The 21,235-nt window shown below is 37.8% G+C and overlaps 1 protein-coding gene across 3 annotated transcripts in view; it reads left to right on the forward strand.

Moving 5' to 3' along the window:
* EFL1 (elongation factor like GTPase 1) overlaps positions 1-9,842 on the forward strand; it is an 82,654-nt gene extending 72,812 nt beyond the window's left edge. For all 3 annotated transcript variants that reach the window (XM_075431973.1, XM_075431975.1, XM_075431974.1), the window contains exon 20: positions 8,410-9,842. In XM_075431973.1, the coding sequence (XP_075288088.1) occupies positions 8,410-8,598 (189 nt within the window). In that variant the 3' untranslated portion in view covers positions 8,599-9,842. The remainder of the gene's footprint in view (positions 1-8,409) is intronic.
* The last annotated feature ends 11,393 nt before the right edge of the window (positions 9,843-21,235 follow it).

A 21,235-nucleotide genomic window follows, 5' to 3' on the forward strand; every position in this document is an offset into this window, starting at 1 on the left:
ATATTCATTATTACAATATTTATTGGAAGAGGATTTCTCGTATCTGACTTAGGGCGTTTTAAGGCCTTGGCTGTCCCCTTTATATATTGTAAATGGGATTTCTGAATTAAGAAAAACTTTTGGAAGCTTGTTTTACTTTGTAGGAAATCTACACTCCTAATACATCTCTGGAGGTTAAATGTCTAAAGTTTGACTGCAACTTATTCCGTATCCCCTGAAAACTCCTGTCTCTGAAAGAAAACGACAAGTTACGAATCTGATACTTTTTGAGATTTTTTGAAGCTGTTGCAAGATTGCTATGGATATGAAATAAATGAACTTTTCTGTTGTGTTTATAACTTCAGTCTCTCTTGTTTGCTTTTTTTTTTTTTTTTAATTGTGTTTTTGCAAAACCTTGTCTTTATGATCAAGAGCTGTTGGGAGAAAATACTTCTAAGGTATGTAGAGAGAAATAAAATTGGGAGATTTTTTCCAAGTTAGTTATGAAGAGAGCAGTCTGTTTTCGTGCTTTCTTTTAAATGCCTGTATAAAAGTATATATAATAATCTTGAGAAGATATATTATGTTTATTTGTTTGATACATGAATTGATCTAGAGTGATGCAAAGTGGCAGCATTCTGTGAAGCCATGATCTGACTACAAGGTAGTCAAACAATTGGTACAATGGGAGGCTGAAAATTAGTTGCTGGGTTTTTTTTTTCTTTCAGGATATGGTACAGAGATTAGCTATTTATAAAATAGGCAAGCTGGTACACAAAGTATTTGGTACAATATGGAAGTTTGTGTTTTAACAAAATAGCTGTGACTTGTTTCTTTCGAGAACATTTATGTGTAGGTGCTTCTGTAAAATTCTGTAGCATATTACAGATATTTCTCCTCCCACCCTCTGCCGCTTAATCCTCATCCCTGGCATGATGTTTTGTGCAAGCGTTTCAGGTGCTCAGCGCTTCCCACAGTCACTCAGTACTCCTAAGCAAGAAAGGAGGTGACAGCTGCTTTCCACTGTGATGGAATGGGTGCAGCAAAACGGGGAAGCTGAATCTGCAGAGACAATATTCTCTTCCTTTCGGAACAGGAAGCATTTGGGTCCCGTAAAGGCTTACAGAGGAATAAGGTACCTGTTATGAAAGGGTTTTTCACTGAATAAAACCAGTAAGACCCCATAGTTGGTTAAACAACAAGCAAGAAAAGACACAAACTTGTAGAATCTTTCCTTGAGATTTTAAGTTGTGGTTTCTTTCAAGGGCAGGCTGAGATCCTGACTGCTTTGAGAGCAGAATGGCAAAATTAGTAATAAGTTTGTAGCTATACTTCAGGTGAATATTGCTGAGCGAAAGTATTGCAACACTGTAGTACAGAAGTCACTTCAGAAATGGTTTTCAGCCTGCTCTGCATTACAGGTTATGGCAGCTCCTGGTCATATGCTAGCTTCACGGCGTTTTACCTGGGGTTGATGGAAAGCAATGTTGATGTGGAGATTGCTTTTGAAGTTGCTAAATGTCGTCTTGCAACACCACTCTAGGATCTGTATATTCTCTCAAATGCACGTAAGGAGTGACCTGGAAAACTGCCTGCCCATACAGGCACTAGCATGGTGTGTGTTAGACGGTGTCGTGCCGCCACACTGCCAGCACTGCTTTCCTGACTCTGTAGCTGCTTGGGTTAAATGCAGGAATTAGCCAGTCACTTGGGTACCTCTACATTATGCTGTCTGTGATACTCAAGGGAGGCTTTACGTAGAGCTAATGGGTCTTTCTGGATCTTAGGTCACAGGAGGAGCGTAGTCGAGGAATTAGCTTCTATCCACTTATGAGATTGTCATCTCCTCCCTGTTCTTGCTCCACATCCCAAAAATGTACGAGGCACTGTTCAGAGCTCACCCCAGTGCACATGACCTCTGTCTTAACCAGGTACGCTGCCTGGTGGTCTCTGTTCTGAAGGCATGCTGCCAGTATCCAAATGGCCTTGCACCATTTGGTTATGCTCAGCACAGAAGCACTTTTACAGCATTACCCAGCATATTGGTGAAAACCCAGCAGATAACAGGTTTTCAAGGTCATGTTTCAGATAAACCTCCTCACAGTTCTGTCATTTTACCTGAAAGGTAGAGGTAATTTGTTTCAGACATCAGACACGCGTATCAGCTGTACCGTTTTAGTTGCATAGTCTATGTCATTACTAAGTGATGCACACCGTATGAACTGTGAATGTTCTTGAAGTATCTTTCTAGCATCAAATTTTCTAAGGTAGAAATGATTTTGGTACACTGAAGCCTGTATCATCTTTGAAACTGTGCATAATAGTTATTTTGAAATTTTTTTTTGAGAAACAGCTTCTGGCATAATGTTTTTCCTGGCATGCTAAGGACTGCCTGTGGGTAGTGCCCAATCACCCTGAATTTAGTGGTTCTTGGGATTTCTTATTAATCAGTTCACAGAGGCCATAAAGTTGCTTGCTGGTCTTCAGATCTTCGCTGGACAGTGTAAGACTGCTCTTTCTGTTCTTGGTCCAACTAAAGCATTTTCCGCATTGATGATATTTGGCTCAAAAGAAATTTTCTGTCCTCACCAGGCAGTAAGGGCCAGTAGGGGAAATGCTACTAGGAACATGGCTGTGTTCCCAGATCTGCCTGACCTTTTGGGTGAACTAGGCAGATCCCTTCTGTTTGCTTTTGAAGCTTCTCTCAACCTTGTTTTGCATAATTAGGCTGCCTTAGGCAGAGACTGTTTCATACCATCATTTTGTCAAATACACTAGACAATGGGACCCAGATCACTGTTGGAGCCATCTGGGTGCCACTGAAATGCAAATAATAAATCATCCTCAAATTAAGGCTTAAAATTCCAAGTCCTCTTGAATTGGAAGTGATCTGTTCTAACTCAGATCTTACTGAAAAGTTTGATTAGCTAACACAATCATTTGCACAATTTAGGACACACTGTATTGTCTTTCAGTATTAACATAGTATGCTCATAGTATTTGTTTTTATGGATTAATTATTACAAGTATTCAGATTATGTCTCTGATAAAGATACAGGCATTTATTGTTTGAATAATTAATGTGTATGTTGTGAGGATAAAAGAAAATGACAGCTGTTTTGCCTGTGCTCTTCTGCATGCTGTTACTAAACAAGTCTTGTGAGACTTCATTGTTTGGGTGTGTTGGTTTGAACAGTTGTAATATTTAATGAAACATCGTGCTTTAGAAATATTTCTTTGTCTCAAAAATACCCTTGCACTTACAGTATTTGAAGTAATCTGTTCACTTCTTTTGAAATACCTAATCCCAGCTGACTTCATTATAAACACTGTTTTATTTACACCTAGAGTGGGCTCATAGTTCTGCAGTGAGCTATGGAACACACCCTTCAGCACCTATTTGACTGGGTTTTTTCTTTTCTGTTAAGTATAGTGGGATTCTAGTGATTTCCTCATAGTCATACTTTAAACGAATTATGTGACGCAAGACTTTTTGTAAAGTAGATCAATGAAGATATTGTTAAACAATGCTATTAAGGAACTTTTGCATCACTTCAGAATTATATTTGTGATAACAGACTTAAGAATTGTATCAGCTGCTGTGCACTAATTCGATTTGTTGTATTACGTTTTATATGGCTGCATTTAGAGAAAATATTTGTTCTCTAATAGAGTAAATGCTAGTCCAGTGATCCACTACACAAATCTTGATTAATAATTCACTTTTTAAAAGAAATTGTTTTCAAAAGAGCCTTGCAGATGTAGTGTAGAAATACTCAGTTGTGTTACCTGAAAAGCAGTACGTGTCTTGTTGCTTTGTTGTGCGCATTTGGAGGTGTAATCGTGTGTTCATTCTGGGCTGTTTGCAGTCAAGGCTGCTGTTGTCCCCATCAGATTATTCTGGTGTTGAAAAATAAATAAGCATAAGGCAATGGCTAGTTTATGCTGTTGTAAAGAAAAATTCCCAAGTCCCCGGAAAAGGTCCTGAAGAAAAGATACGCTGAATTTCCTAGTTGTCAAGTCACACACAGTATGATGGTATTTTAAAATATACTTTACCATAATGCTAACACCATCATGTCTTTGGTTTTACAGTGTCTTTCTCCTAATACTGGTTTCTCTTGACACCTTTTGTCTGCTAAACTTGGGGTATAAACAGTTTGACTGTGATCACTTTGTTGTCACCCCTGCTTAGTGGTTCCTCGACACACATGGCACACAGGCGGAATGAGAGAAAGGCAGACTAAAGACCTTTGATAGAAGGTTAACTGAATTGCCTGAGTCACTTAAAGATTTTAGCTGTGATATTTTGAATTTCCAGTTCTGTTTTGGTTAAAGCTTTTGTTTAGGAGAGTAACTTTTTGAAAAAACACTGTTAAGATCCTGTCACGTTTCTGTGTTTAAAATGAATCTTAGGCTGTATGTTTTAGTCTTGTACTGAAAAAATAGTATGTGGAAACATCTAAATAATTTTAAAGTGACATGCAACAGAGAATAAATAATGTTTGTGGGTGTCTCTTCTGCTTTGGTCCTGTGGATCTTCCAGGATCCATAGTAAATGCCCTCTGTTAAATGGCTACATCACATTCCAGAAGGATTGGTCCATTTAGAATCTGATTAATCATTTAGGACTTTATCCAGACAAAAACTTAATTTTTCTGCCACAGATTCCAGTCTCATCCCTGTGCGGTTCCCATGAATACAAACAATAGCTCAGGGTCTAAAAAGCTTCTCCGCTCCGATTCCAGGAAGCCCAGATCCACCGTTCTGACAGCTGCTATTGTAAGCAAATTGATGACAGTGCTTTGGGAGCATTATACAGAAACGTTTTTTTCCTTTTGCTTGCCTGCACTGTACTTACGGAATATGGGGGATGATGAATGCCACCTGCTATATGTGTTTGATTCATTAATATGATGTGAACAGAAGAGGGACAATCTAGTCTGTGCCCTCACCTTCACTTACAGAATCCCAACTTTTAAAGAAGAAAGCTTCTTTTTTTGTATCGTCGTGTCAGTAACACCTCTGTGTCGTTATGTTAGGGCTACATTAACATGTCTATTTGCTGATTTCTTAAGGGAGAGGCACAGCTGGTGCCCCAAGTTCCAGCTGACTCACTAGATCTGGCTTCCTCTTTCTCATTACTTACCATGGTGTGGTAATACAAATAGCGTGTTCTAATTAACCTGATCTTTTGCAATGTGTCCACACCGTTCAGATGGGTGTGAACCTGTAACAGAGATTTTCAAATGCCACCATAACTTGCTCTAGAAGCAGTGTGTAGTGCCTGAATTGTTTAGGTTGAGAAGCACAGCTAGCTCCTGTGGGTACTGAGGTGGCTTTTGAAGCCTGATTTATGTCTCATTACAGTGCTGCTTTGCGTCATGTAGCAGTACAAGGTTCATGCAGGATTCTGTAGCCCTGTGCTGCAGTAAGTTTGCAGGTTTACCTTTACTGGCTGCGAAATACTAATAGTACATACATTTGAGCCTCCTGTTATGTCGGCTTTCCTGAGAGCTAGAGACAGCTGTTAAAGCAGAAAGAATTATTATCGGTGGAAAAAGTATCCAGTGTGAAGCTTCGGTTAACATTAGCAGAACAAGTCTTTCATAAATTATTGAAAGAGCCAGTCTGTCAAATCTGGGGATTTTCTTAAGCATCCATCACTACAGTATCTAAATATTTACAGGTAGATTAGATCTGTAAGTTCAATTTTGTATACTTTTGAACTGCTCTGTTGTATTCATTCTTCAAGAACTCCTGATTCACTGTTTGTCTCTGGCTATAACTTCTGGGTGTTAGATTTCTTGCTAATGTAAAAAAAAAAAAATCAGAGGGGAAAGTAACAGCCTTTTAAGTTATCATAGTTTGTAGCTGTATAATCTCCCTCAGCAGTACAGTCTGGAGCAGATCCATTGAGCATGAATCACCTTTTCTTTTTCATGTGTTCTTGGACTTTGCAATTTTTGTTTGTTCAGCTCTTTAGGCAGAGCGTGAATGGGGAAGTCCCAGGTGTTCTTCCATCACCAAGATGTTCAGTATGAGCATCACTCCAACTTCATCAAGTCAACATGCAGTTTTTGTCCAAAAGCTGAAAAAAACCACTCCAGTAGTCTTCACTGCATCTTCTCTTTATTTCTGGTGCATAAAATAATGGTAAAACTTTCAAGCTCTTCAAGAATGGGGACCGTTCTGGTTTTTTAGTGATGTAAGCTGCCAAGGAATCGCCTTGAAGTTTCTAGGCATTGCTTATAAGGCCCTGTACAAGATGTCAGAATGGGTATGACTCAGGCAGATTCTTCCATGGTTAGACTGTCCTTACTGTTATGTTAAAAATAAATGTAGAAACATTTGGAAAGCTGAGTTTCATATTGTTTATTTCTGAGCTCTGCTTGCTTTTGGTTTTCAGCCAGACAACCCTATGCATAGTCATTTCTCACCTAAATAATTGAGACTGGATATCACTTTCAGCATGAGTAATATTTCACTGAATTTACCAGGACGATGTATATACTTAACTGTAACAAAGTAGAACTATTTTTGTTGGTTTAGAGGCTTAACATACTATTTTGCAGGTTTGAACCTACGATGTTACCTAACAGAAAATAGCCATCTTCTGCCATAGTCATTTTCCTAACTCCCCGTAAAGTGTAGTTTATTTGGTTGTGTTAGATGTTATTTAACATGAGGTATTAAATTAGAATTTTACAGTTGTTGATGTTTCTGGGGAAAATTGTCCATCTTAAGCCGTCATTTAAAAATTCCTATTCTTCCTAGTTTGTGTAACTTAAATAAGCTGCAGGAACTTTTGCTTGGTTTGAAATATCATATGACAATTAAATGTATTTGTCAGAATAAAAGGTTTGTAACACCAGAAAAGGTTTATAATGCTAAGCTAAAATTGGTAGTTTGGGGAATTTTGTTCAATGTTAGTGCTAGTATTATATATTTCAGAAATTATTATTGTGATGGCCTCAATTATTGTCATAACTATCACAATTCTTACAGTAACTAATACTTGTCTGCACTCCTTTTTCCATGAGGATTTTGTTTAAGAAATGGATACAGTATTACGTTTGGGTTTTTCAGTAGAAAGATAGTACCTGTAACTGCATCTTGTGAGGAAATCGACAATCATTTAAGTGAAATAAGTATTTTTGAAACTTGCAACATAACCTGAGTAACATAATAGGGTCAATTTTATCCCTTCCTAATGCTCATGTTTAGCATTCTTGGAAGGTGATCTTGTAATTTTTCACTGAGTTCCTTAATGCTCGTTAACCATAGTATTTTTCACTCTGTTTTATGGTTAAGTGTCCATTAACGGGAAGGAAAGTTAAATCTCAGGACTATAACCCTATACGATTTTGGTTGGTCACCCAGACATCAGTTCAGGAGAGAGCATTTCCCAGATTTGATTACACATACGTGTTATATGAGCTTAAGACTTGATGATCACTCTTACTGACTTTTGAATAATATCTGGTGCCTGCAACAGTTTTAACATATGAGTAGAACTGAGGTGGGTTCTTAGGAGCTTAGAATTGAAAGGGGGTCCTCCTTTGTACCTTAACACATTTACTTGGAAACCTAAAACTTCTTAATGGGAGTCACTAACAGTAATGGAATAAATTGTTATCTTTGGCTAGCTAGTTAAGCATTAAGCCTAGAATTTGTGTGAAATCTACGTAGTCCAAAGGTAGAGAGTAAGTATCTCTTCGGAATTTCTTGGGGAATTAAAAATATTGTAACTTTGCTGTCCAAGATGAAATGAGGAAAGGTTTTAAAGACTTTGTAAGGTAACTACATCTTTGGCATACTCTCTATGATAGTCTGATAAGTGTAGAGTATGTAGAATGAACTGGGGATGAAGACATGTCCAGTTATTCTCTGATCATGTTAGGACTAAAATCTCTCCTAGACCAGAGCCCCTGAGATATTAAGCTTCAAGAGCAGCTCTACTAAATATGTTAGGACCAGAAACAATTTTTAAACCATCTGTCCAACTCAACAGGGATTGAAGAACATAGGGCACAGAAGTGAGCAGAAACTTTCAGTTCTTCTGAATTCTGATAAAATCATAGTGACATAATATTCTAAATAATTAATTCCTTCTAGAAAACTGAGAATTTTTTGATCGTTATTTGGCATTGTTTGCTGACTGGCAATTAAATTTGCTTTAAAAAAAATTTGTATGCAGATAAATGCAACTGAATTTGAAAAGCTATTGTGGGCTTCTTATGGCAAATGCTACATAGTGTGTCTTAACTCTTGTTTTTGGCTTAAATAGCTAATTGCAGGCTTTCTAGAGAGCTCTATCTGCTCTACTTTCATATTGCTCTACTTCAGAGATTGATTATCTGAAATGTACTAATAAACCTTTGTACTACTTTACTCTTTTTTTTCTTCTTTTTTTTTTTTTTTTTACAGATGATTTCAAGTGACCCATTCTGGGTACCAACCACTGAGGAAGAATATTTGCACTTTGGGGAAAAAGCAGATTCAGAGAACCAGGCCCGCAAGTACATGAATGCAGTAAGAAAGCGAAAGGGACTTTATGTAGAAGAAAAAATTGTGGAGCACGCTGAAAAGCAAAGAACTCTCAGTCGAAATAAGTAGCTGTGTCTGCTTCCTTTTTCTCCTGACTCAGCTAAGTGCGGGTGGATTATTTTCTATGCAGCAGATTCAAAATTTCATCTGGACTTTGTTCTTTGACACCACTTTTCTTACATGCTATAACGTATGTGGCTTATGTTTTAATAAACTTAAGCCTTTCCAACTTTTATACAGAGAAAATAGTTTATTTAAATAAAATATAGGCATATTCATTACAATTGGGCTCAAATTTTAAAACTTACTGCCCTATTGAACTTTGTCACAGGACTAGGAGCTCCTAATTTAATTTCTTTGTTTTCGATTTATCAGATGTAATTACAGTTAGAGGTGGTTAGCTAGTTTGCTGCAAATAAACTATGCACTGAATTTAGCTCCTTAATGTTTTCGACTCTGTTTTTTAAATTATTTTAATTTCTGTAATGTATTTGTTAACCAGCAGTATTTTCAATAGTGACCTATGTGCAAATAGCTGTAAGCCTATTAGGAGTTTCTAACTATTGATATTACTCATCTTAAGCTGGGAGCTGCCGTCTATGAACTAGGCACACAGCTACCTCTGCCAATCCTGTGTGAGCATTTACAGACTCTTGCAGAAATTTCTGCCCATTCAGCCTGTTGTCTTGAATACAGCGAAGGGAAACACTTGCAAAAATATACAAGATGTCTTGCTGTTTGCAGGTGTCTAGGATGCAGAAGGCTCCAAAATGATTCAGACCAAAACTAACAGGAAAAAAAGTCCTCACAAGGCTAAGTTTTAGTTAAGAAAAATGGAAACCCTGAGCAGAAGAGAAACATAATGCATGAATTATCTTCTCATTTGGCTGCTTGGATTTGTAAGAGGAAAGGACAAAAATTCTAGAAAGTTAGGACTGAATAGATAGATGTCCTTGAAGATTTTCTGATGTTTAGTTAAATGAATGGGATATAAGTCCTTAAATCTTGTTCCATCTGGCTTTCTGCTACCTCTTGTCTTTGCTAATTGCAAAGAGTTCTGATTTAGATAACCATGCAAATAGGTTGTCCTTTTCTTTCCAGAATACAACCATTTCTTTAATTTGTGATTTCCTTGTACTCCTTTAGCACCTACTTGATCTTTCTGAGTAAATATTCTCTGTGTGTCAATTAATGCAGCAGGCAGAATTTACTCATACCAGTTTTGCTTCTTATGGGAAGGGTAACTGTGATTTGTTTCACAAGTAGAATGATATTGAATGATTAACTTTTATTTTAAATAGCAGCCTTTTCTTTTCCAGCTTGTTTGTTTGATTATGGAAATGTTTCCTTTTAAGATTGTATTTATGAATTATTCAAGCAAATGAAATATTTGCCTTCCTTAGAAGGTTGTTCCATAAATTGCCATTGTTTTTCAAGGGGCGTCTGCCCAGCAGCCGTATTAGAGCTTGTACAAACATACTTACGTAGTTTAGGCACTGCCAGCTGGCACAGCCATGGAAGGCATGGTAACTTACTGTAGCCTGCAAAAAACAGTCAGGACGTAAATGTTTGTAATGACAACTTGGCTAACACAGCTACCCTGCTAGCTGAATGCAAGATAGAGTTAGGGATGTCTGGCCTGCAGTCACGAAGGTACTTGGAATAGGTGATGTAGAGATGGGCAGGTTGGTCATTGTTAAAACTGCATAATTGTTAACTATTATCTACTAAAGTAAGCAGAAAGAGCATTAAAATAGATTTTAAAGGATTTAACAATAGCATTCATATTTTGTTATGGCATATTTTCGGATTGCATCTCAAACAGCATAAGGTTGATAATTAATTCAGGATGTTGCAGCGCTATTATTTGTAAAGAGCAAAAACTCCAGTAACTAGCAGGAGAAAGTCAAACCAACCTGCAAGAAGTGCCAACAGCAATATTTGAGATCTGTTTTCTTTAGTAACAGCTACTAGAGGGAAGAGAATCTAATTGCTTATGTGCCGTGAATCTCTAACCATTTTTCTTTGGATTATTTAAAAAGTAACTCGATGTAGCTGTTTTTCCCCAGCTTTGTTACACGTACATAACAATATGACATAATTTTGGAAAATCTCTGCAAAGTGGTATAAATAACTTGCTGATGGAGCAAGCCATGAAAAGATTTAATTGAGAGCTAGCCATTATATAATTTCATTTTCCATTACCAGCTTTATTCCTAAATATAATACATATTTAAAATAAACATACACAGCTTTAAAAATATTTTAGACATGTAAATGTTCAGTAGACTTTTAACTTTCTGTGTACTCAATTGATGTGATTAGGCTCTACTGGCTGTAGTAGAATCAAGGCTCCTTACAACTGATAATATATAAAAACAACAGTCTGCTTCTATGTGGTAACATTTATTAAAGAGTGATAACTATTCAATGGGCAAGCCATATGATAATCCAAATGATTCCAGTTTGCAGAAAGAAAAAACAAATAGGAGCTAGATTTTCCCAGGAGGGAATAAAGACCAAGTAGTGGCCAGCAAGCCCCGTTCTCTTGTCTCTGGCCACGCTTCTTTTATCTTCTTGCTTTAAAAATCTTTCGTTTTCACAAGCACTAGTAATCTTAGGTGATTCACAATTTTTTCCCGTGTGTGGTTTTTTTTTTTTCTTCCTTTGATCAAATGTCACTTGTATTTTAAAGCAGGAGTCCAAATGAGAAATCAAAGTAGAACTGGAATCTGTGCTGTATTTCCTTTCCTAGCCCTCTTTCCGTGTTAGTTTAAGACTTCAACTGTAGCCTCAGTATTAAAATTGATGAGGACAGAGGCACCAGAGAAGCACAGTATTTCTGTACCAAAATGTGTAGTTCCTAAATTGGGTCTGAATACAATCTCTTGACTCCCTGTTAACCTTAGGAACTGACTCTTCTTGTTTGAGACACTGATATTTGGAAGCTTGTTCTGTGGGAAACAGAGCGTGTCACTCCTTCCAAAAGTCAGCTGCTGTGCTAGCAAGAAGGGAGAAACATGCAGCATTTGAACTGTACACCGTACTTCTGATAAAAGACTGTTTAGACCATGAAAGAGTAGCTTTGGCTGTGAGTGATTTTGGAATGCTTTATTATATTGAATACTTTGATAGCAGAAGGGTCCTGGCAAAATTCTTGGACTCCAGATGGCTGTTGTTTTGAGTTGAAACTCTGCTTTAACAATTTGGGGTTGGTTAGGCAATCACAATTGTAAAAGTCCTTTACATTTCTCACAGTGCATGGTAGGACCCTCTGCTTTTCTGTGCATGGTGTTGGGTTATAAATATATGGAGAAAGTGGTAATAAGTCTATAGGAAGACTGTGAGCAGCACGGCTCAAGTACCTTGCAATCTTCTTGAGTGGTCCTTCCAATAGCACAAGAGGGGAGACGTAGGTCATGTCAGGTGTTACAAGAGATGACAAAGAAGCAGCAACTATTAGGGTTTCTCCTTTCTAACTTTAGTTTGGTTCGAAATACTGTGTAGACTTTTCAGTGCTTCTTCTTAGTTTCCTTTGGAAGCAGAAATAGAAGAGCATGTGGAGGAGAGATACAAATGAGCTAGATTATTTTGTCAGCACCATTTTTTTTAATGCTTGGTTTGAATTCTCACATAGCCTCTGCTTCCTTTTGATTGTTGTTCATACCAGACTGCCTATGAAAACTCAAGAATTGAAACTAGGCAAGGAAGTATAGTTTTCTTTGTTGCAGCATGTATAGGATAAGGACAGTCAAGCAAATCATCATAAGGTCTTTTTAGTGCCTGTTGTGATGTTGACACATAATCCTTTGGTACACATAAAATGTTTTGAAATCCTTCCTTGGAGGGTTTTAAATGTTAATAACTTTTTTTACTGCATACTATTAGATCCCCACTTACAGGATGCTTGTAAAAAACTTTGATCAATTGATGTTACTTTTGAAATGTAAAATCCATGGAAATGAAACCAGTTCTGAAACATGATTTTTAAAGATCAAATATTTGCATAAAATTTCCAGGTAGTAAATGTTCTTTTAGCACTGTAATTTGAGGGGTTTTGCGTTGTTGTTATTCTCTGACTATAGCTAAGCTTTTGTATGGATCTAAAAGCCTTTTCATTAAATTTATGTATAATATAGGTTATCATTGACAGGAAAGGTAACCTGAAAACAAATGTTTTAAGCTAAGAAGTATTTTAAAAACCATGAATGTACCAAAGCTTTCAATTTTAGACAGGAATATTTGTTTCCTATACCCCCTCCTCCCCAGCCAACAGATAAAAATCTTACTAGAATTTGCAGAAAGCCAGGTAAATACACCTTCTTGTCTGAAACCGCTATTTTATTTTCAATTATTTTTTGAACTTCAAGTTTACAATTGAATTCTTCAGATTCATTTACAACACCTCAGCTGTGACTGAGGGTTATAAGGCACAAACATCCACATTGGTAGCGTTACCAGGCAGAAGATGTTTTTAAGAAAAGTTGATGCCATTTCCACAGCCATAAGTCAATCTTCTTGGGAATTTTCTGCAGAGTGGGATCCAAAGAAATTGAGGAAGAGTTAGCAGAATGTGGAGTAGAATCTTGTATTTTAAACCATGCATAGATATGTCTGTAAAATGATAAAATGTTTGTACATTTCTTATTGTGCTATTCTTCACCAGTTTGCAGTTTTACTCCTCCAATTTGCAGTGTCTGTGATTCGCTTCTTCAGTGCAGCCCTGAGAAGGAAAATGCTTACAGCGTTAACGTGAGACGTCTGTGTAGGCCTGGCTGATTTTACTGGTGTTTGGACAAATAGTTTACATGCAAGATAAAGCATGTACATGTAAAAATCATTTTGATTTAGCAGTATTTCTGAATTTTGGTCTCATGTCTACTTGATGTGGCTTAGTCATATCCTCTATTGTGAGTGTGTGCTTTTTGACTTGTTTTGTGCTCGTTTGGATCTGCTGAAAAGTAGAGAAGATAAAAATTAATATTGATTTTTATAGTTTCTATTAATAAAGTGGGCTGAAAATTTGGGGGGGCATTGGTGTTTTACAGCTGTATCATTCCGTGATTATAAAACTCCTGCAAACCATGACTAACGGTAGTAAAAAATAGATGCCATGAAGTAGGGTGGTTTGGGCTGTTTGGCAGAGACTTTTCTGTTTCAACAGATGCTGTTTTCCTACAGGAGCTTTATTTATTTATTTATTGTTAATTTATCCTTCCTCCCCCTCTACTCATTCCTCCTGTTTCATTTCCTGTTTTACCAAGGATCCAGCTCCATCACCCCCCTCTCATTCTTTAGAGGAATATTTCTACTATCAACTTATTTACTTCTTTTTACTGAAACTGCTTATCTTTGTAAAGACTTGTTGATTCTGGAATTTGAACAAAAAAAAAGGGAGCAAAAATTCAGTAGTGTTTTCCTGTTAGCATTTTTGATGGCCGTATAAGAGGCATGTCCTTCACCCTTACAGAAGTGGCATGTCTGACTGTTCTCCAGTGAGATAGCTAGATGCATTTCTTTCCCCCAAGAAAAGCTGCTGGCTAACAATACATAATAATTTGCACAGGCAGCAAAAATAAGACTTTTGTCAAAAGAATCTATAGCCTTTTTAAATCCTGCATTTCCTACATCTTACAAACATGCTTGCTATCCCCCGAGAGGGAGGGGAATTCAGTAATGTTATGCTACTTTTTTTTGAAATGGCCACAAAGCACAGCTAAAATATGCATCTTGTCAAGTGGAATTACAAATGGGAGGCAGATTGATCATCACCACCAATTCACTGCTGGCTTTTTCCCATCTGTGGAGAGCTCTTTCCAGAATTTTTCATATGGTTCTTTTACACTGTAATAAATTAAGTCAGGTAATGAATAAATCACTCTTGTTTCATTGCTTTGTGAATGATTTATGCCAGTGTAAACTGCTATCCTGGAATATTCTGTCATTTGTTCTGCCATAGCAAAGGCCTCAGAGGCAGGTCTTAAGAAACTTTTGGACTTTGGTGATGACTCCATGACAGTTACGTGTATCATTGTGTCCTCTGCCATATTCTCCTGAAAACAATAATTCTGGATTACAACTTGCTTGAAAAAGAACGAAAAGCCCACAGTCTTAATGTAACAACAAGGCTGTGGAGTAAGCAACAAGCTTTTTAGAGGGGGTTAGTACAAAATGATCCCTGGCATTCCAACTCCGTGTGACCTACGAAAGCAATTTTTTGCTGTGGTAGTGATTTCATAGCATTTGAAAGAGGGAACATTCAGCTGTCTTGTAGGATTCAAGAAAATGGTTTGGAGTGGCCACCATGCAATGCAAGGCTAAATGCTGCCCTTAGTGGAGCTGTAAGAAGGCTGATCATGATGAAGAGGCTGATTTAATCATGCTTAAAGAGGACTTCACAAAGTCCATGGCGGCTTCAGGAGTCCCACTCCTTTGCCGCATCTGAAAGCAGTGTAACTTTTTGGCTAGACTCACCGCCTGAGTACGCTGAGATTTTACTCTTATTTGTTCAAAGGGAAGGGTGCAAAGTCAGGGTCAGTAATGTAGAAGGGACTGAGATGACAAAAAGAACCTCTAAAATTTTCACAGCAGGAGTGATACAACCACGAACCAGTGGTTTCTGGTTGCCTCTAATATGTATGTTTGACCATAAGTACTTTTTCAAATTTTTCTAATGCTCCTTTAAATGATGATTTTGTAACAATCAGCCTAATTCCTGATTTATTTGCTCAGTGATACAGACATATCCAGAGCCAACTGGCGCTGAAATACATTAGTGGGCATGCTATGGAGCATTCCTGCAGCTAATTGTTTTCTGTCTTTCATCTCTTGTCATGGTAGCATTTAACTTTAGGAGGTCAAGAGAGTGGCTCTTTAGAAGAAAAAAAACTGGGATGGCTTCCTGGAGTGACTGACAGAAGGAGCTGTGTAAGTGGCAGCTGAAGCTGCATTTCCCCTGGAGACTAGGCACAGTGTGTTCATAAGTGCTGCTATCACTGGTCCGGGCATTGAAAGCTGATCCTATTTATGAATCCATGTGTTCTCCTTGTAGTGTTGCTGTCATGCAGTATGAACAGCTTAAGAAGGTTATTTTAAATTAACCTTCCTGTATTAAAACAATGTCTAGTCTGTTCCTATCACATCCAGTGTTGTAAGCATCAAGGCCAGTGAGCAATTCGACAGCAGCTGGTGTGAAAGGGAAAGGCTGGAGAAGAAATGTAAAAATGCTGTGGAAAAAATAACATCACACTTGTATGGGTGCCTTCATAGTAACTCTTTTAATTGCTTAATGAGATTGCTTTGTTGCTCTAGAAGTGTTCAATAATAGATAGTGTGCAAGTATGCTATATGGGAGAGATGCTGCCTTGACAGGCACAATGTAATTACCAGTCAGAGCATGCCTTCTGTAGAGCCTTGCCTCTGCGAAGAAAAGCATGAAGAAACAAGCCTCCGTAGCTTGTTTCCCTGTCTTCCTCGCTGTCCTGTAGATTTCTTAGAAACACCTTGACTGTGGCAGGCTCATCATTTCAGGGAGCATGGTGGAAGGGAGCTGTGCATTCCCAGCAGTAGCAATTCCCTGGGTACCAGTTTACTGAATGTATAGAAATCCGCTCTGAATAATGTTTTTAAGCCCGTTCTGACAGGACTCAGCAGCGAATCATGGCTTCTGGGACGGGTGGAGCCTGACGAACTGCATGCAAGCATGTTTGAAGGGATGTTGTTCTGAGATCCCCAGGCTGCATGAAGGTAGGAGGCCCAGGGTCATGGAATTGCAGAGCTTACTCTCCTCTCATGTAAGAGAATGCTAGAAGGGAAACTCCTTAATTATTTTTTTGTTCTTGTAGTTCTTTCTCAGTTGAGCACCCCAAAGCACATGAAGAAGCCTCCGCCGACCTGGGCTTGAAGAGTTTGGGCTATAGAAAAGGGAAGTACAGTAACTCTCCTGCTTTCTTATAGCTGTCACTTGTGCTTGAGCTTATCAACACGATTTCTTTCAACCCAAAGAGAAGGTGTTAAAACTGTGATTGACAAAGGAAGATACCTAACTGTGTAGGCAAGAGCTGGTGGCTGACAAGCTGGGCTCTGCTTTTGCTCTAGGGCTTGCACATAACGTATTTCTCTGGCCAGAAGGAATGAAGCTCTGTATTTCCTTATAGCTGACTAAAAAAATGGCAAACAGGCGCATTTTGTAAATATATATGAAAGGTGAAGTTACTTTAAGGTTCTATTGCTTTTGTTGTATAAACAGATTTAGTATCGATATTAGCAGTTTGGACTTGAGCAATGTCATTGTCATATGGTGTGTGATTCACTCTTAGACAATCAAAAGAGACAAGATCCTCGGTCCATAAATTCGGCTGTGTTAATTCAGGGAGTGTATGTCCTGTGAGCAGGCAGCCAAAGGAAAACAGAGGCCAAAAGGGTTGAAGTTGGATATTAGCTTTAACCTCGCTTGGAAGGAACAAAGGAGCTCTTCAGCGACGAAAGTCACTGAACAGTTGAAAGAATCACTGAACAGCATGAAAATCATAGTATTTTGTCAGACACTCTTCAATGCAGCCATGTAGCTGGCATGGCATTTGCATTGGTGTGGCAGATTGACTCCCTTGTGTTGCCTCCGTGGAGGATATGCATTTCTTTTGCAGCTGATTACATGGAAGTGTGGTACGTAATACAGCCTTAGCCTTCAGTTTTTGGTACTTATAGATTGAGATTTAGGACCAGAATCTCATTTTGGGTAATTCATTGTGGTTTATGTGACTTCACATTGAATCGTGTTTGAGTTCTGCCAGATGACCATCTGGGTTTTGTGCCACTTTCATTTTGTACTTGACTTACAAAGTGACAGGTATTTGTGATAATGCTAGCTTGAGCCTTTTTTCTTCATCAGTTTATTACTGGAGAGTCTGCAGACTTGTGAGCACTCCTATAAATAGCAAGCTACTGTGCATAAGGAGACTGTTACTGTTGCCAGCTCCATGTTTTTATGACAAATCTTATGATACTTTGTTTTTCCTAAAAACCTCAGGTCTTGTATTTCATCAGAATCTCTGTTTTCATTCAAAAAAAAAAAAAAAGTTTCCAGCTTGATGTTGGCATCAAATTAGAGAAAAACTTGAAAATGTTTGCAGCTTCACCATGATGGCAGAAAAAACCAAATGCATACAAGAACCCCCAAATATAGTATTTTACTGTAAAAGCAACAAACAAAAAGTCCCAAACCACCAAGTAAATGAAAGACCCGTGGTTTTGAAGGACAGACTCTTAATGTCTGTGTTGTGGTCTTTTACTGTAACTGTAAAAGTGACTTTTGTAATACTTTTTATAAAGTGGTGGCGGTTTTTTTCATTGCAGATAAGCTTCTTGCAAAATCCTTATTTTAAAAGACAGGACGTTGAATCCTTTGGAAACATTGGTCACTTTATAAAACAAAGAGCTGATAATAGTCCCTGAACAGATGCCTTTTTCTATAGATTTAATTCTTGATCTGAGTATGCATGATCCAAAGCAGAAGGGCTGCAGGCTGAGAGTGAATCTGCTAAAATATTGAGCTGTTGGGGGGGAAATGCTAGTTTTGATTCTTCTCTCCTTGCTGGATGTATGCTGTGTTACCCCTGCTTTTTATCAGGGTAAATATGTATAGAATAGTTAGTTCTATTTTAATTTTTAGACCTTGGATTTAATTTTATAAAGATTTTCTCAAAATACAACCCTTCTTTAGCCGCTAGCTTGGCTTGGAGCAAACAAGTGTGTGTGTGCTCTGTGCTTTTACTAGAGAAGTCTCAGATCATCACTTCTGTGAATCAAAGTGCTTAGGCTGAATCTTTGGGGGACTGGGCAAGTGGTGCCAAAGGAGACTACAAACTGGACTAGAGCTCTGCTTCTCTCACCAGTTGTTATGAATTGGCCTTTCTTCTTTGCCCAATGACAGAGAGAAAGACTTAGTGTTTAAGACTTGCACAACATCATTATCCGGCACTTCAACAAAAGGGAGAGAAACAACAAGTTGTTATGTTTGATATTTCAGATGTAAAAATCAATTTGAAATTATTTCAGATTAGCTTTAATCATCCTGAATAAGTAACGAAAGGGCAAAAAGTCACAGTGTAAATTTTTCACTCTAGCTTTTGTTGACAATAAATGCTGTGGTAGATGAAGCAGTAATCAGGGCCAGAAGAGAGAAAGATGATTACTGGATAAATGGGTAAACTTCACTTTTGAAAGTTGTAGAACTAGAAGTAATGTTATAGAAGAGAAAATACGAATTTGGTGGGCTCAGAGGCTGTTTTGCTACAATAAATATTATTTTGGAAAGATTGATGGAGTTGTCACAGAGGAGGTTTGCAGAAATAATCATCTCCTGATACTTAGGGATTGAAATTCTGCAACTTTTGGTAATTTTAAAATCAAAGGATATTTTCCATGACTTTGAGCAACGTTGGTTTACATTGTTATCCTCTAAAAAGCTTTTTTAGAATTATAGCAAAGTAAGGGGAGTTTGTTTATTTTGCATCCCTTTTCCTCTGTGGATTTAAACAAATCTTTTGAATCATAGGTATATTTCCAGTGTTTCAAAGCAAGGACGAGGACTTCCCCTATTATGCCATATTTTGTTTTCTGATGCTGCTGTATCAAACCTCTTGGTGATGATATTCATTACTGACTTACCATGACACTCCCAAAGAGCATGCTGCTTTTCTTTTGAGATATAAAAATAGGGGAGAACATCCCAGGAACTCATCAAGTTATCAAAAAATGTGTTTTCTCTTTTCCTTCAGCCCTGTAAAATATCTTTGTGAACACTACATAATTTGCTGTACAATGTTTTTTAAAAAGCTAAATGCATACTTGTGGGAAGTAGAATGAATGATTTGTGGGTTGTGTAGCAGAGGAGGAACTAGTGGCAGAATCTGGGGTGTTTTTTTTTATGCTGATTGCTCAGGGATGTATTATAATATCTAATCAGAAGTCATTACCGGTTTATGCGGCATTAATTCATACAGCCTTCCATACATACACCCTGTTGAGTCCCTTGGGGCAGGCTGGTTCTTTAATGGACTCATACCCGAGATCAACTGATAGGGCTGCGTCATTCACCTTCAGTCACACAGATGATCTGCAAAGTGAGCAAACATTTAACTACCTTATGAAACAAGTCCAAAACTGAATTTTCACTCTCAGCACTTCCTGCTAAAGGAACAGCCTTGGATTGTGTTTGCTTGGGTTTTCTTAAAAAAAAAAAGATTATCCTAGCTTTCTGGAAGGAGTACCCAGAGGCAACTCATTTTGTAGAGAGGTCTCTTTCGTCATGGTGGTCAGTCTTCCAGCACACCAATATTAATATCAGTAATGGAAAGACCTGATTTTAGAAACTCCGTAGGCTGTGCTGGGATATTGTGATAGCATCAGGTGGGAATAGCTGTGAAGCATGTCTACCACCTGGAGGAGCATTCACTGTAAACTCAGAATGTGCCACAGAATGTTTGCCAGGCAGAATATTAGAGTTCTGGTGCAGGGCAAATGGAAGGAGGATGAGGGTTGCTGCTAAGAGAATATGGGGGTTCAGAGGTTGGTCTAATTTTATTGACGTATATAAAAAGAAAGTAATACGTTAATAATTCTTTTTCTTAAGAAGGATGTTTTGAATACTGATAAAATCCTTCTCCACAGCTGTAAGATGCATGTAAATCACCCAGCGGAAGCACTGAACTATATTCATGTAAATGTGTTTTGATGTCCTCTTAGAAGTTGAAATGAAACACCCACATTCAGGAAGCTAGTTAGCTCATGCGGGAGCACAATTGCAATTCTTCATTAAACATACTACGTAGGACTTCTTTTTCACTTCAGAAACACTGAACTTTGGCAATTTATATTTATTTGAGATGAAAGAGGCAAGCTAACAATTCAACACTTACCACTTCTAAGTAAGAGGAGACCTTGTGTTACAAATTAATTCATCATCTTTAAAAAATTTCTTAATTTTTGATGAATTGCTCATTCCTGTTGCAGATTATTATCATCGCTCCCTGTTCTGTAGAGAGAGCTTGTTTTTTTACCACAACACAGCAACCTTCACCCCCATATGTATAGGAAAATGGTGCAGGAGGTAATGGAGATACAACTGGTACGATTCTGTAGAAATTACTCAAGGAATAACAAAAATGTGGATGTTTTCTCAGGTAGTATAAACGTGTGTAATTCTGTTGTCTTGGCAGCTAGCAGTAGTTAGCTAGTGTTGTAGCTCTTCTATATCAAAGAAGTTAAACTGATTTATTCTGGTTGAGAACCTATGGGAGATTTTATTCTTTATATAGATTTGGATCTTAACCAGCGTGTGGAATTTTAGTGCAGGGAAAAGCTGTGTATTAAACCTAACTTGAAAGTTCAAACTCTCCTTTTTTTAATGAGCCCTATTATGTAGTTCCATGTAAGTATCAGTGCTGCTATTTGAAATGGAACCAGATCTTCTATTCAACCTTACATATGCTTATAATATTTTCTTTGTAATGTTTTAGCAAAAATAAATGGGAGTGAGACCCTTGCAGAGTAAGCTTTTTCATGAGTGAAGCTCAGAGCAAAACCTACAGCACACTACTGTATTGCGCTGGAAAAAGTGCTGCCTCTGTAGCTTTTATCTGGTGCTCAATGTAGGCTTTACATGTAGGTCTGTTTGATTATTGCCCTTTGGAGCAGATAAGTATGT

Source organism: Opisthocomus hoazin, chromosome 10 (assembly GCF_030867145.1).
Source record: "Opisthocomus hoazin isolate bOpiHoa1 chromosome 10, bOpiHoa1.hap1, whole genome shotgun sequence".
In the NCBI taxonomy this organism is placed as follows: Eukaryota; Metazoa; Chordata; class Aves; order Opisthocomiformes; family Opisthocomidae; genus Opisthocomus; species Opisthocomus hoazin.